Source organism: Myxine glutinosa, chromosome 6 (genome assembly GCF_964187855.1).
Source record: "Myxine glutinosa chromosome 6, kmMyxGlut1.1, whole genome shotgun sequence".
In the NCBI taxonomy this organism is placed as follows: domain Eukaryota; kingdom Metazoa; phylum Chordata; class Myxini; order Myxiniformes; family Myxinidae; genus Myxine; species Myxine glutinosa.
Window position 1 is genome coordinate 136,336,121 of NC_136266.1, and position 18,180 is coordinate 136,354,300.

General features: G+C 41.7%; 1 protein-coding gene across 2 annotated transcripts in view; it reads right to left on the minus strand.

Moving 5' to 3' along the window:
* Positions 1-17,637, minus strand: part of LOC137430335 (tRNA-specific adenosine deaminase 1) — a 56,711-nt gene extending 39,074 nt beyond the window's left edge. For both annotated transcript variants that reach the window (XM_068121126.2, XM_068121125.2), the window contains exons 1-5: positions 17,300-17,637; positions 14,288-14,356; positions 14,061-14,115; positions 7,493-7,623; positions 3,936-4,527 (exon numbers count right to left, since the gene is read on the minus strand). In XM_068121126.2, the coding sequence (XP_067977227.1) occupies positions 3,936-4,527; positions 7,493-7,623; positions 14,061-14,115; positions 14,288-14,356; positions 17,300-17,423 (971 nt within the window). In that variant the 5' untranslated portion in view covers positions 17,424-17,637. The remainder of the gene's footprint in view (positions 1-3,935; positions 4,528-7,492; positions 7,624-14,060; positions 14,116-14,287; positions 14,357-17,299) is intronic.
* Positions 17,638-18,180: the final 543 nt, after the last annotated feature.

Sequence of the window (18,180 nt, forward strand, 5' to 3'; positions counted from 1 at the left end):
CACCAACCCCCTGTAAAAGAACACTAACACCAGTTGCCGTCTTCTCTGACAATGGCAAAATGCCCTCAAGCATCAAAGATTGATGTGCTCCTGTGTCCCTCAATACCCTAACAGGTCTCTGGTTAGTCAAGTCTCCATCCAGTGACACCAACCCCTCTGAAATAAAAGGTTTGTAACCCTCTTGAACAAGGTCGTTCTGTGATGCCGTAACTTTGGCATGGGAACCTTCACAAGGCACTGTCCTCCAAGGACGATTTCTCGCATTTGCCAATGCATTCGGAGTTGTACTAGTCTGACTCCGCTCCTGATTTTTCCTTTTCAGGGCGTAACATTGGGACATCAAATGTCCAGGTTTCTTGCAAAAAGCGCAAGTAGGGCCGGAGGAAAAACTCGAGGTCTGCCTCGGGCCCCCCGGAAGATAAGTCTGTCTTGGAACTGTAGTCTTCTGATCCCTAAAAGTCACGGTATCAGATTTGTCCTCATCGTCATCTCTAGGCTGCCCCCATGAATATTCGTTCTCCGCACCGGATGTACCATAACTCCCCTGGCGAACTCTAGGCGGGAAGTTAGGTTTGTGGAACCCCATCCTGTGTGTCAAGGCATAGTCATCTGCCATGGTTGCTGCCTCATACAACTCTGGTACTTTCTTTTCATCCAGATGTACTTTAATGTCCGCGTGGACACACTGTTTGAATTCCTCCACCAAGATCAATTGTCGCAACAGTTTGAAGTCTTTCCCAATCCCCTTTGAATCACACCACCGATCAAACATGGTTTCCTTCATTCTGGCAAACTCCACATGGGTCTCACTCTCCCTCTTCCTGGCATTCCTGAATTTTTGCCGGTAAGCTTCAGGGACCAATTCATAGGCTTTGAGAATGGCTTTCTTCACTTTCTCATAATCTGCACATTGGTCAATCGGTAAAGCCGAATAGATATCTTGAGCTTTACCCACCAGAACACTTTGCACTAACATAGTCCAGGACCCCACAGGCCATTTTAGCATTTGAGCCACTTTCTCAAAGTGTAAAATAAACTTGGCTACCTCCTTTTCATTGAAGGGTGGAACCAGCCTCACATGCCTTCCAACATCCCAGGTGTTCTGACTAGTTGTCGAACTAGCCGGCATGGATACGACTTCTCTCCGTTCTCCCATTAATTCCAGCTCCTTGAGTTTAACTTCCTTCTGATACTCCATGTCACGTCCTTTAACTCCCTTTCGGCTCTCCTTTCCTCTGCTCTTTCCTTTTCTCTTCTTTCTTCGAGTTCCCTTTCAGTTCTCCTTTCCTCTGCTCTTCTCTCCTCGGCTTTCCATTCCAACTCTTTTAACCTTTCCTGGCTCTGCAGTTGCATCTCCATTTTCATCTCTCTGCAGTTGCATCTCTGCAGTTGCAGCTCCACATTTTCTTTTTCCTCGGGTAACCAATCCAAGGCTACCTCGGTCCATGTTCCCTGTCCCACCAGAGATTCTACCACCAATGTCTGCATCTCTGCTTTCTTCATACTAGGGCATGCCCGTACTATATATATGCCCGTACTATATATCTATCTAAAATTATATCCCCCCCCTCTATTTACATGAAATGGTTTGGTCCATTCGCAACGCCAAAGCGAACGGCGAACGGCTTGCGAGTACAGTGACAATCCCCCCCCTCTATTTACATGAAATGGTTTCGTCCATTCGCAACGACCACAGAACCCCCCCCCCTCTATTTACATGGAATGGTTTGGTCCATTCGCAACGCCGGCACACGCGATCGTTCGCTGCTCTCTGATTGGTTGAATCGTTTTTTGGACATAGCTCGGTAAGTAATTGTCCGATTAATATGAAACCTTGAAAAGGCACATCCTCGGGTCCCCAGCAATATACCTGGCAAGTTAAAAGTATATCGGACCCGTGGTTGTCGAGAAACAGCGGTCACAGACAAACAAACGTACAGACGTACAGACGTACAGACAGAGATTACTGGAATTATAGATAGATGAGCTCGGACCTCCAAGTTACAATATTTGGCCAATATCAAGAGTTCCGATCTTTTTAACGCTAGGAACTGTGCCTCATTAGGGGACGCCGCAAACTTTTCTGCATCAAACACCATGGTGACTATCAGTTAACACCTGTTAACCTTCACACAATTTTTTTCCAATTTTCTGGAAAAAAATTGGGAATGTTCGAAAAATTCCAAATTTGGGAATTTTGGGAATGTTGGGGAATTATATCCTGGACGAGGACCCCAATTTCAATTTGGGCCAATTTTGGACGAGTTCCCAATATCCCGGACGAGCCCCCAATTTCTGTTACGTGCTCCTCCCCAAACCCCCTGGTCACGGTGTACCTCCGAGCCCCGAGAGGCGTCACGGCAGAAAAATGTGTTATTCTGTATGTCAAAGATCAATGGAGAAGCCACCCCAATTGTTACTCACAAACAAATATTGCATCAAGATCACACAAGAATAACAGTACAACAATAATAGTAATCAAAAGTACAATCAATATGTCCTATGATGGTACCATCAGTTTTGTAATATATAACTCACTGTGCTCCAAGTGAGTGAAACAAGAACATCCCCAATGTCTCTTGTTCCCGGGTTCAAGCCAAAGTTGGTTCGCTCCAGCGATCGTCATATCAATGTCCAAACGAGACCAGAATCCCGTTGGGTTGGCAGTTACAGTCCGGCTGCCAAAGCTGTGCACAGGCGCCCTCAAGGTGACTGGGAAATCCAAAGGCGCCCTCCAGGCGACGGGGAAATCACACCCTCGGGTATGGACGTTCCACAGCTCACAGTCAGCGACACGCAGACTTTCCACTCAAAAGCCACGTCACACACACACACACACACACACACACACACACACACACACACACACACACACACACACACACACACACACACACACACACACACACACACACACACACACACACACACACACACACACACACACACACACACACACACACACACACACACACACACACACACACACACACACACACCGACGTCTGAATGCGGTGAAAATGGTCGAAACGAGACGAAACCATGAGCGAAGCGCAAGTCCTGCGCGAGTCAAAATGGCCGACGGCCCGGTCTCGTGGCGCAACGGCACGACGATGATTCTCTCCTGAATCGATCGCAAAACCTGACACGTAGGTTAATCTGTCACAGCGATAACCACTCTGTCGCAGGAATCCCTTTCCTGGGAAACCCGAAAGCTCGCTCATGACTGTTGTTCGCCAACGTTCGCTCCAGACCGCAAATACATCGGCTCCTTCTTGTCCGACTCACTCGCGCCACCTTCTTTTTCTCTCTTCCTCTTCGTCCGGTTCCTGATTCATTTAAAACATTAACTTTTAACTTTTGAAAATAGAAATATCTATTCCCTTTAAATGACAACAATATAATAATACATGGAATCAACAATGTTTACAGTGGATGAAAACCACCACAACGGAAGTGACGAATCCGAAACACAACATTGGTCAAAAATCCTATCACTGCTGCACACGCTATCGTGGTAACAGTATTTTTTACCTAACATTGTCTGACCTTTAACCCAAAAATCTAATCCGTTCATCTTGAGATCATTATAAATACCTGCACCAAGTTTGACTTGTATCCCTTTGGCCGTTCTCCAGTTATCACTGTAATGAAAACCTATCATGGACGGATGCATGTATGGACGGACATCCAGAAGGACAACCCGAAAACATAATGCCCCCGATGACTTCCTCGGCGGAGGCATAAAAACACTAAGTGACTGGGACTTTGGACTTCATGCATGATATCCTGATTGACAGTGGTGGATCCTACAATATCCTTTATGCATGATAATGGTGGATTGACAATGGTGGGCTTTATGCATGATACCCTCATTGACAATGGTAGATCAATGACAGTAATGGATCAATAGTGTCTGAAAGACAATTGCTTACCTGCCAAGCAAAGCACGATGCAGGGCACGAGGGCAGAATGGACAACCAGCACCCAGTACAAGAGTTTTGATCCGAACTGGGCACGTAAGGAAGTGAGAGATGAGTGCTCCTTGTAGACCAACAACGGCCCAACGGGCCAGTTTGTCGCTGCAGCTGAAGCTCAAAGTGGCCTGCCCGCGGCCAGGTTTTCGGCGCAGCACGCCAACTGCGTGATATCGAGCACCAGGAGAAAGTGGATCTTGTTTGTCAGACCCTGAAACTACCTTGGCACCAGTGCGGTGGATGTCCACGTCGCTAGAAGTGGTTGTGGCAACATTCAAAATGCTCCCAACTTTATCTGGCTGTTCTATGTCAGCACTCCCCATGTTGGAACCTACATTTTCTTCACATTTCTCAACACATGAAACAGAATCTGTTTCATTATGATGCATTTTCTTTGCAGAGTCTATCTGTGTTGTGTCCGAAAGCAACTTGCGCTTTCTTGGCATTCCACCAACAGGAGATTCAGGATAACTGGAAACATCGGTTGTGTCTGTATTCTCCACCTCATCAGATTTCTCACAGGTCATTGGTACAATGGATGCATCCCCACCTAAAAAAAAAGAAAAAAAGAAGTTACACATTAAAAAAACAAATCACTTTGTCAGATATAATTTTACCTCATGAATTATTTACTAGTGTATCCCTTTGGGATTTGTTGTGGACGGATTATGACAAAACTTGATGGATAGGTTGGGTAGGTGACATAAACAAGCTGATTAGATGTTAGTTAATGTCAGGATCCAGATCCGGCATATTGGTGCGATACAAAATGTAAACTCTTCAGCCTGGCAGAGGTATGCGCTCTACCGAGTGCCGTTCTAGTTTCTTATTTGTTTTGACTTCTCTTGTCGCCCACACACATCTCTAATTTTGTGCTGAAATTAGTGATTACATTCTTACATTAGTAAATAATTATAAAATTTTTTTTATATATTTATAATTATTTACTAATGTAAGAATGTAATCACTAATTTCAGCACAAAATTAGAGATGTGTGTGGGCGACAAGAGAAGTCAAAACAAATAAGAAACTAGAACGGCACTCGGTAGAGCGCATACCTCTGCCAGGCTGAAGAGTTTACATTTTGTATCGCACCAATAGGCCGGATCTGGATCCTGACATTAACTAACATCTAATCAGCTTGTTTTTGTCACCTACCCAACCTATCCATCAAGTTTTGTCATAATCCGTCCACAACTTTTTGAAATATCATGCTATATATCGTATTTAGCCCGATCTCTCAATTGTGGAGATTCACTTACTTGTCCACCAAGTTTCGTCTGAATCCGTCCATAACTTTTTGAGATATAATGCTATACAGGTGAATATCATGGGTTTGAATATCGTGGTTTTTACCTATCATGGCAAACTCTTTATGTACAGACCTATTTAGTTATCGGGGTTTCAATTTTGACCAATCGTGGTTTTTGAGCTGAGCTGTGATGGTTATGTCGCACCATGGAGCTTTCACGCACTATTAGTAAAGGAATGGTGCCGAAATGTAACACTATAGACAAAAGTGATTATTTTGATTTTATTCATTCGCTGGTTTATGGAGCTGCAGAATGATTTATAAAAGAGACACATCGACAGATTACAAATGAAAACATTTGAAGAGATTAAATAGAGGAGGGATGGTGGTGGTGAGAGGGACAAGTTTAATCGCTTCTGAACGTTTAATCTGCATTAATGCAGCAGGAGACTTAATCGTAAAGTCGATTTATGCTTATTTTACACAACACATGAAAGCCCACAGAATTTTGTTTCTCACAGTCTGAGAGTCCTTTAGGTGCTTTTTTGCAAACTCCAAGTGGGCTTTCATGTGTCTTTCCCTGAGGAGAAGCTTCCGTCTGGCCACTCTGCCATAAAGCCCGGATTGCTGGAGTGTTGCAGTGATGGTTGTCCTTCTGGAAGTTTCTCCCATCTCCACACAGGATCTCAGCCAGAGTGACCATCAGGTTCTTGGTCACCTCTCTTACCAAGGCCCTTCTCCCCCGATTGCTCAGTTTGGCCGGGCGGCCAGCTCGAGGAAGAGTCCTGGTTGTTCCAAACTTCTTCCATTTAAGAATTATGGAGGCCACTGTGCTCTTGGGAACCTTCAATGCAGCAGAATTTTTTTTGTAGGCTTCCCCAGATCTGTGCCTCGACACAATCCTGTCTCTGAGCTCTGCAGTCAGTTCCTTCGACCTCATGGCTTGGTTTTTGCTCTGATATGCATTGTCAGCTGTGAGACCTTATATAGACAGGTGTGTGCCTTTCCAAATCATGTCCAATCAATTGAATTTACCACAGGTGGACACCAATCAAGGTGTAGAAACATCTCAAAGATGATCAAGAGAAATGGGAGGCACCTGAGCTAAATTTCAAGTGTCATAGCAAAGGGTCTGAATACTTATGTAAATGTGATATTTCAGTTTTTTATTTTTAATAAATTTGCAAAACTTTCTAAAATCATGTTTTCTCTTTGTCATTATGGGGTATTGAGTGTAGATTGATGAGGGAAAAAATGAATTTAAACGATTTCGGCATAAGGCTGCAACATAACAAAATGTGAAAAAAGTGAAGGGGTCTGAAGACTTTCTGAATGCACTGTACATATATACACACACACACACACACACATATATGTATATATATATATATATATATATATATACATATGAATGAATGATCGTTTTAAGGCCATTTTCTCCGCTAGAGCAGGGGTTAGCCTTGCGGGCCCCATGACAATCATGGTTCCCTGTTTGAGGCAATGTTTTTATGGCCGGATGCCCTTCCTGGCGCCAACCCTTAGTCGCCTCTTACGATGCGCAGGGATACGGTGTACCTATTCTAACCGGGGTACACACTGGGTACATATATATATATATATATATATATATATATATATATATATACATATACATATATATACATATATATATATATATATATATATACATATATATATATACATATATATATACATATACATATATATACATATATATACATATATATATATACATATATATATACATATACATATATATACATATATATACATATATATACATATACATATACATATATATATATACATATACATATATACATATACATATACATATATACATATACATATATACATATATATATATACATATATATATATACATATATACATATACATATATATATATACATATATACATATATACATATACATATATATACATATTACATATATACATATACATATATATATATATATATATATAATATACCAGTAGAAGCTGAGAAACGAATTTTCAGTCCTCATGTTAAAGTTGCATGCAGAGAAACCGTCCCCAAAAAAGGAAGGGGTGCTTTGCACCTCCCTTTGAGTAAAGTTGTAGCTTGCCTCGGCACATTGATGAGTTGACAGAGTCGTCCATAATAACGTTAGAATCACTGACAAAAGTAGTGCATGCGAGGGTCATCACAAGGAGTTCCCGATCTGTTGACCAGCGTCGGCTGAAAACTCCAGCACTTACAAGGCGTGTGACTTGCAAAAAGAATAATGGAGATCCCAGGTTTGAAGGAGCACAGCCGCGTGTCTGTGTCGTATTCCAATAATGGACTGCCCGCTGCAGTGTGCACCAATTTCAGGTGATGATAAAGATACCTGGGGAGCAAGCATGTTGGTAAGCTTGCCAACCACAATGTTTACACATTTGGCTCAACAATCATGTCACAGACATGAGTTTATCACCTTCAGTGATGTTAATTTATGTAGGATACACACTATATCCATAGATATCATCCAACTTGCATCACTAATGCAGTAAAATGTGTTTAATCTTTATACTTTGGGTACTCAAAGATGATACATAATAATTTCAACAGCATTTATTACCCAAATGTAAAATAGTTACCTCCGTCACAAAAGGTGGATGGAGGTTATATTTTCACCCCTGTCTGTTTGTTTGTTTGTTGGTGAACAAGATATCTCTAAAGTTATGGACGGATTTGGACGAAATTTGGTGGAGAGGTAGCGTATGTGACGATGAAAAATTGATTCAATTTTGGTGAACATTCGAATCCCGATCCGGATCAGAGAATTCTTTAAAGGTCCACAGACACGGAATCTCACTCAAAATGCATTTGATGTCATCCAAATGAGTCTTTTTATGGTGAATTCAAATATGGCATTGATTTTTTGTTATATTCACTCTGAAACATTAAAAATGAAACAAAACCGAACCACTTGGGAACGCCCCTAAAAATTCTGCCCCATACCTCAAAGCCGATGACGTAATCCATGTGACGTCACCTCCAGAACGCAGCTCGCTCGCAAGCATGCTCCAGGTGCATTTGCTTGATACAAATCAAACACTTATTTTAACTCCAATTTACATTCTGTTTCCACTTTTAGTGAGAAGTAGGGGTCTGTGCAACCATTCATAAACTTTATTTGGTGCAAATCGGATAATTTTTAGCCGAGTTACCTCAGACCATGAGTTGTTAATTATTTAATTCACCCATAGTTGAATATGTGCAGGCTACTCCACGGAGCGACCTTGCAGGCTTGTTTTAAATCCAATTTACATTCTGTTTCCACTTTTAGTGAGAAGTAGGGGTCTGTGCAACCATTCATAAACTTTATTTGGTGCAAATCGGATAATTTTTAGCCGAGTTACCTCAGACCGTGAGTTGTTATTTATATAATTCACACATAGTTGAATATGTGCAGGCTACTCCACGGAGCGACCTTGCGGGCTTGTTTTAAATCCAATTTACATTCTGTTTCCACTTTTAGTGAGAAGTAGGGGTCTGTGCAACCATTCATAAACTTTATTTGGTGCAAATCGGATAATTTTTAGCCGAGTTACCTCAGACCGTGAGTTGTTATTTATTTAATTCACCCATAGTTGAATATGTGCAGGCTACTCCACGGAGCGACCTTGAGGGCTTATCAGCGAGGCGAGGCGTGACACACATGTTTTTCAGCATACCTCAGATCAAGATCAAGCAAATCAAAAGTAGAGTACGTACAAATTACACGGAAAGGATCGCGGGCCGAAGCATAGCGAATCGAGATGGCATGGACTTCGTTCTGGAGATGACGTCACCGGTCACGTGACCTGCGGTTCGCTGAACTCCACTTTTTTGAGGGGCGGGGCATAAGTTGTGAAAAACAATACAAATGTTCAAAATATTGGTCTAATTATCCCATTGTTGATTTAAAAAAATAAACATGGGTGATTTATTCACTAAGAAGGTCAAGTTAATATATAAATAACCAGAAACTTTTGAATTACATGGGACCTTTAAATGATTTTTCACTATTGAGTGATAGGGCTAAAACCGATATATAGCACAATATCTCAAAAAGTTATGGGTGGATTTGGACGAAACTTGGTGGACCGGTTGTGTGTGTGACAAGGACTAATCAATTCGATTTTGGTGAAGATCTCAATATGGATTCGGATACGGTATCTATTTAATTTTTAAGTGATTCTTCACCATTGAGAGATCGGGCGAAAAGCGATATAAAAAAAAAAAAAACCACCTTTAGAGGCCATTTTTCCCCGCAAAGCGGGGGTTGGCTAGAGTCCCTGTATAAAGAGAGTTGCGCCATGCGCTGACCCGAGATTTCTGGTCACGTGATTTCGTGGCGCCATTTTGTGTCTAACTTCACCGTGCGTGAACGTCAGCTTGGTACGGGAATGTTGTTTATTGCCAAACAAAATGACTGGTTGTTCTGCTTTTGGTTGTTCAAACCAATCTGGGAAATATAAGATGTATAGATTTCCAAGTGATAAAGTCAGAAGACAAATTTGGGAAGCGAAATTCAGACGAAAGAGCTGGAAAGCGATCGACTCCTCGAGACTCTGCCAGGTAGGCCCACGCCGCTTGATGATCGATGTTCAAAAGCAATTCTATCTGCTCGGTTTTTTTTTGGTTGTCTGTCCGTTGAAAACCCTTTTAAAGGGAAGTGATTTGTGTTTGTTTATAATCTTCAAGGAGCTGACCAAAAATGCATTTCCGTGGGAAGAACCCTGCTCAATTTTTTTCGGGTAGTCCTAGCGGACCGCATATTGTCATTGATTGATGAAATGTCCCGGTACAGTGACATTGCCTGGTCTGCGGTTGGGTAGTCTGCGGGCAATGTCACTGTACTTTTTCAGCGGTCTCACAGCGGTCTCACTCACAGAGTAGTGATGAGTCTCACTTGTGAGGAGTGAACGGAGTAGTGATGAGTCTCACTTGTGAGGAGTGAACGGAGTTGTGATGAGTTTCACTTGTGAGGAGTGAACGTAGTGGGATGAAGTGTTGGTCTGGTCAGAGTGTTGTATTACGGGCAGAGTTTTCTTACGGTCTGAATGTATGAATCATGTTCTGTACTGAATGTATGAACCAAGTTTTGTACTGAATGTTTACTGTGTTGGCCTCATCGCGTTCCTGGTGAAATTAAACAAGTTATGGTGAATACGACGTCGTATCTGTGCTTTTCCATATCTGTTCGACGAGACGAACCGTGCACACTGCAGGTATTTTTAAAAGTTTTTTCTCTGTTTAATTACGGCTTGGCGCAGTCGAAAATTAAGTGTTAATTAAGTCGCCAGCTATGAAACATATTAATCGATCAGGCAATATCCATCAGAGTTCTGGGCAAGGGTGTAGTAATAAATGAACGTTTCAATCTTACTAGATGCCGATGACGTTTTCCTTATGTCAGAGACAGAAGCTGACTTGCAGCTTGTTAAATCATTACAATGGAAATTGAATATAAATGTCGATAAAACTAAAGTTGTACACTATAGAAATATGGCAATACCACATACAGAATTTGTTTTAAGTGTGTTAGACTATATGTCGGCTGGAAGTCCTACACCGGAATTGCTCTCGGCACCCTTTAAAAAATATTGGATATGCCCACACTCCTTTCTAAAAGTTATTAAAATTCAGAGAACGACAGCATTGGTTTGTCTTACTTATAATGTTAGCTCTTATATGCAGTGTTGGCTTGTAATATGCATTGCCATACCACTTTTAATATCACCACACAGCTCTTTTTCATGGCAATAGCTGAGTTTTTGACAAAACAAATATCACCTGTATGTAATAATAAGACTAAATATGTGTAGTAAATTTTTTTTTAGCAGGCTTAGAATATATCACCCCATATCGCGAATGTACATGTATATCTAATCCGACACACTTAGACACAAAATGGCGTCCAAATTTGAGTTGACACAACTCTCTATATACAGGGACTCTAGGGTTGGCCTTTTTCGGGGACCGTGGTTGTTGTTGTTTTTTGGTCCCCTTTTTGAAGCAATGTTTTACGACCGGATGCCCTTCCTGCCGCCAACCCTTTTTGTCGCCTTTTTACGACAAGCAGGGAATTACCAGTGAACTGGTACTCAATTAGCCGACCTCGGAAGGATGACAGGCTGAGTCAACCCCCCTGGCGAAGCGATATATAACATGATATTTTAAAATGTGGCGTAGGAGTTATGACTAAACTTGGGGGGGATGAGTTGTTTCGGCGACAAGAACAAGTAGATTAGATTTTGTTTCAGGTCCGAATCCAGATCCGGCCTATCAGTGGATACAAATCGTAAACTATTCAGCCTGGTGGAGGTATGCGCTCTACCGAGTGCCCTTCTAGTTTCTCATGCACCCATTTAAAGGGTGACTAATACCATATTCGGTGCAGTTCACTTTGCAATAGCTAATGTATGTGTGAATACAAATATGGGAATTTTTTTATTGTTAATTAATACGATATATTCATAGAACTGCAACCCATACCCAACCACTGATTTTAACTTTATGGGCAGTAACTTGTAAGAGCAATGACTGCAGTGATCAAGGACAGCCATGGCTGCATGGAACAAAATCAGAGTACAAAGTCCGATAGCTCATCCCGATCTATTAGCATGCACAAGCTTTTGAGGCTCGAGATTTGCCTGATTACATACTAGGCCTGAGCGATAATGGAAAAAACCTATATCATGATAATGCACCTCATTATCACGATTTTAGCGATAATATCACGATAATATGATAATATAAACAAGGAGATAGACATAAAATGTCATAGCCCCCACAGTGGTTTTAGTAATTTGCTGTACAAAGGTAAACGCCATCATTCGGCCATCTTTGGTCGAATTATAAAACAAAATCTGCATATGTATACTCATGTATTGTCTTTGTGCCAAGTTTGAAGAAAATTGGACCATGCATGTCCGAGAAATTGTTGGATACACGATTATGTAACAAAATGGCTGCCAGTGGGCCATCTTGGTTCTGATCTCAAAAAAATGACCATCTTACACACAGCATAAGTAAGCCGTCATTCATTATCTGTGTGCCAAGTTTGAACAACATTGGTAAATGCATGTCCGAGAAATGGTTGAGGACGTGTTCAACATCGGGTTGTTTTTTTTACAACTAAAATGTCTTCCCGTCGGCCACCTTTGATCGCATCGTGAAACAAAATGATGTGCATATGTACATATGTCTTATGTACATCTCCGAGATATGGTTGCGGATGCACGACACCAAATCCATAAGCACCGTTTCAGTCTAAGTCCAATGAGGGCTGATAATGTAATTAGGGCCTTGAGAACCATGTAGCATACAATAACAATCCACATAAAAACAAACTGAATAGCCGTAGAGTTGGTTACCCGTGTTCGTACTCTTTATTTAATCATTCTGTTGCAATTTGTTTAAAGTCAAACCTTATTTTACCTGGACGAAATCGCTTTTGCTCCTTTGCGGAGTAACTGGACGAGCAGTTTGCAATGTGGATGATACGGAACATCTGGCTTGGCAAGCAATAGCAAGCTGCTTGCTAACGGAACACGCCAATAAAGCTAACGGAACACACCAAGCAAGATGCTTGCTAACGGAATACACCGAGCAAGCGGCTCGCTAATGGAACAGACCAAGCAAGCGGCTCGCTAACGGAATACACCGAGCAAGCTGCATGCGGCTCGCTAATGGAACAGCATTTGTGAAAAAAGTCATATGTGACTATTTTCACTCTGGCCATTTAAAATTACGCCTTTGATGTTGAACTTCGTGGGCTGGCAGGATATCCTAGAGGTACGCACAATTGCCTCGATGCTGTATAGCCTGAGTTTGAATCCCGACCCAGCTATAAACTGTCATCCTGGTGTTTCCCAGGTAGGGTGAGTCATCAATGTGTGTGCGCCGTTCCTCGGATGGACGTTAAACTGGGGGTCCAGCCTGTCAGCACGAGTTGGTGGACGTTAATGATCCCATGGTGTCCTACGCAAAGAGTTGGCGAGTATCGCCGGCACCATGGCCAAATTCCAAATTTCTGCCTTAACTCACCCAATGTCAGGCCTGGCCAGCTGGTTCTTGAATGACTTGGGCCAAGCTTCCCCCGGCCGACCCCACAAGGTGGGATAATAGTGGCCGTTAAAGAACAGCAACTTTGATGTTGAACCGAACTTCGCTATATGCAAAATGAAACAACGTCGCCATGTTTTCCGCTCGCTCGGTCCATCACGAACAGTGAGAACTGAGAGGCAAAGAACGAGATTACCTGCTTATCCTTGTCCTCAAAGCCTAAACTCTACCACCGAGTGCGCTTACCTTGTCTATCTTTAACAAGATGTTGCCTTTCGTGCTCAACTTCGCACACAGACAAAGTGAACTCATCATCAAAATTAAAACGTTAGGCATCTTAGTTGCCACCTGTATGAAAGAATCGACATTCTCCAACATCCAAAAAGGTTTCGTTCTGTGAATCTGTCAACACCAATTGATAACGTTTTTTAAGACAGAAAGGCAATTTTCTCCTCACTGCTCTCGATGTAGCTTATTAAGTTCTCTGCTTCATCACGTCAGTCGCTGTGGGTCTGTATTTCAGAGAAAATGTATTTGCTTATTTAAATGTGTTCTCACTTCAATTTAAGTGTTTTGGAGATGTGTTTTCAGATATATGTGTATATTCTAGATTGCCTGGGATCATTTTCCATCTCAGTTACACTTATAATAAAATTGAACGAAGTTACTTCTAAATGACCAAAGGCCAAACATGTGGGAATGTTGATAATTATGATTAAGTTACAGCACCTGAGAAATCCTCTGCGAGCTATCACCTCTGCATGGCTATCATTCAGCACCTCACCTGCACAGAAACACAGTCATTGAGTGGTTCAGCATCTTGAGTCTAGACCATCTTCAAAATGACAACCCATGGATAAACCAACTGCTTAAAAAATAATAATAATAATAATGAATATCATTTGTAATATTTCATGACTGTGATGCTGTACTGGGATTTACTAGGCCCTGCTCACCAGTCCGACTCATTTGCAATGCCCCAATACACTTGGTACCTGTTCCCATGGCAGCGACTTCCAGATCATCTGTTGAGGATATTGGATGGAAGAGAAAAATGAAATGGACAAAGTCAGGCAGTGAGTTAATGAAAATTAATTTATCTAGTTAATTTTCTTACATGTGAACTAGTCACAATAATTGCCTTACTGATTGCAGTGTGTTGTAGCCTCACATTGTGATTCACTTCCTCTTTTGCTCCAGGAATTTCTATAACGAATGTTGATTTTGTGTGTGAATGGCTGAAGATGTGGAGGTTGACCAAAAGTCATGAGGGTGCGGTGGTGGCTTGTTGGTGAGGATACTGTATTACTAAATTTGATTTGTGGAGATTTTGATTTTAAGCCTCAGGAAGTCATTCGTTTCGGAGAACTGACACGTCACTATTGGATTGTGGGTAAAAACCAAGCTGGCGGAATAATATCCTTCAGTGTGCGTCACAAAAGCCAAAACTCTTTGATCGATCGATGGCCAATCAGCAGCCAGGCACAATCCAATATCCTAACCGATGACGTACAAATCTCTAAGAGATAACTGCTGAATAATGTGAGGTCCATTTCATTGTGACCAAGTCACGTAATGCTGAGTTGTGGTGAATGTTTATGCATAGGGCTCCAAAGTGGAGTAACAATCTCAATACCAGGTATGTCGACCTTTGGTAGCAACTGCTGCATTGCACCGTGGTCACATTGACAATACTAGAAGTGCACTCAGTAGAGAGCATACCTCCACCTGTTTGGCCACATCACTCAATGGTGAAGAATCACTTTAAAAATTCTACTAGCTGGATCCAGATCTTCACCAAAATTGAAACGATTCTTCTTTGTCTCACACACAACCTGTCCAACAAGTTTCGTCTAAATCAGTTTATAACTTTTTGAGATGTCCTGCTATGTATCGTTTTTGGCCCGATCTCCCAAAGGTGAAGAATCACTTTAAAAATTTAATAATTTCTAGATCCGAATCCATATTCACATCTTCACCAAAATCTAATCATTTCGTCCTTGTCACATACGCTACATCTCTGCCAAATTTCGTCCGAATATGTCCACAACTTTTTGAGATATTTTGTTCACAAACGGACAGACAGACAGGGGTGAAAACATAACCTCCATCCTCCACCTTTGGTGGCAGAGGTAACTAGAACGGCACTCAGTAGAGCGCATACTCCCGCCGTAGGTGGCCGCTGCTGGGCCCTATCTTCCAATGGTAAAAAATCCTTCAAAAAATTCCTGGATCCGGAATAATATCCTGAGCTTCACCAAAAACTAATCAATTCTTCCTTATCCCAAGGGCAATCATCCCACCAACTTTCATCCAAATCCGTTCAGAACTTTTCCAGATATCTTGTTCACGAACACACGGACACGATCGAATGCATTACTCCCTGGCGGGAGTAAAAATAAAGAAGTACTAGAACGCCACTCAGGAGAGCGCATACTCCCGCCGTGGGTTTCGTTGGAATAATACGTTTTGTTTAACATCCCCTCTCCCCAAAACAATAAATGAAAAAGAAAGTAGGCCCTAACTGTCAGAGAATTTATTTTGATATATCTCGGAATTAGAGGAGAAAAACATCATTTAAGAATAAGAATAAAAGCTTTAATGCAGTAAAACAGAAAAAAATCTTTTTCAAAAAAAATTCCTGGATCCGGAATAATATCCTGAGCTTCACCAAAAACTAAGCAATTCTTCCTTATCCCAAGGGCAATCATCCCACCAACTTTCCTCCAAATCCGTTCAGAACTTTTCCAGATATCTTGTTCACGAACACACACACGAACACACAGACGAACACACAGACGAACACACAGACGAACACACACACGAACACACACACGAACACACACACGAACACACACACACACACACACACGATCGAATGCATTACTCCCTAGCGGGAGTAATAAATCATACCATCACATAACATAACATAAACAAGCTAATGCGACCACTCATTCTTCTGGGAAGAATCCCGTGCACATGCTGGTCACACTTATAACTCACCTAAGTCTTTATAAGTTCATCAAATACTGTCACCGCGATTGACATTCGCTGAGGTAAATGTTGATATCTCTTCTGAGGTTTAAAAAAAAACAAAAAAAAAAACTACGTATCAAACGATGCATTTTATGAAACGGGGAAACCTAATACACACTTTAGTGGTTTTAAAATGACAGAATATGTCTTTATTAGAAAAAAAAGAACCTTGAAGACGACGCTGCTAACAAAATACACCGCTCTAACGCATAACCACGAGTTTAAACTACATTTACAACAAATATGAAAACGATTTTCATATCACAATGTTAAATATAGAATATATAGAAGATACTGTTTAAAAAAAAATGAGCCCTATCTTCCAATGGTAAACAATCCTTCAAAAAATTCCTGGATTCGGAATAATATCCTGAGCGTCACCAAAAACTAATCAATTCTTCCTTATCCCAAGGGAAATCATCCCACCAACTTTCATCCAAATCCGTTCAGAACTTTTCCAGATATCTTGTTCACAAACACACAAACACACGCACGCACGGACACGATCGAACGCATAATACTCCCGCCACACTCAAATCTGAGCCCGAGGAATGACAGTCCATACCAGATTCAGCACATCGAGGTTCTGTGCCGGTCTCGGCAAGATTTTAAACAATGACTGCGATAAATGATATCCCAGAGTTGTTCAATTGGATTCAAATCTGGCAATATGGCAGGCCACTAGTATAGGCCAGGGTGTCATGGCATTAACATTTCCATTGGCATTGACTTGAACGTTCCTTGGTCTAATGGCCTCTGTGAGCAGGAGCATTATCGTACATAAAGACGATTCATGGACTACGTTGTTGAAGATAGGTAAAACATGTTGCTGTGAGATCTCATTAAATGCATCGATTTGCTACCAGCTTCTTCTTCTTCTCTACACCCGGATCCCTCGCGATTCATTCCCTGTCCAAGTTGCTCACACTCACCCCCTCCGCGGTCCACCACAAACGCTGCAAGAAGGGTCCATTCGCGACCAGGCCGCGGTTTCCCTTGGCGAGGAAGTTGTGAATAACGCGAGTAACAAAGCTCGGCCACTCGGTCCGCTAACATGTCTGATAAAACGGCCGTGACTGATACTCCAAAGTACACGTGCAGAAAGCGCTGGTGCACGTTAGCCTCGTCTTTGAATATAACAAACAACTCGTCTGATAAACAAAACAAGCTATTTCAATGTTGTGCAGATTGTGCACTGCACTGTCTGTCTAAAACACAAGAGGAAGGAACAAGAATGCACTCACCAAAACCACAAAGCATTTTCCTGATTAAATGTTTTTGTAAAAAAATACCCTTTGTAACAGAAACAATGTTTTTCATTTCGATGGACCACAATTTTTAAAGTATAAACCTGCTACTGCTACGGATAACACCGTCAAGGATTACAACACCGCTTGAAATCGTAAACTACAATTCGTCAGCAGTATGTTTATGAGTGCACTTTGCGGCAGCTTTTGCAAAAAAAAAAAAAAAAAAAAAAATATTGTAGTATTTTAAAATTTATGTAATCATGAAAATGCTTCCTCGGTTTGCCTGAAGGACTTTTCGGCGTCTAATTCCGTTTCCCTTTGTGGATGGAACACACCCTGCCCCAGTACACAGAGGAATGAATTGCGCAGAAGGACATACATTAGACACAATGGACTTTGGCGGCCCAATTCGGGCCATCATGCCTGCTTTGCACCAACTCCAATTTCCATCATCCACCCACTAACTACTGGGCCTGCCAATATCCGCACGACCCCAAACCCCCCTATCTCTAACGCATGCATATGTGAAAAACATGCTCATTTTTGGCAGAAAGCATGAACAT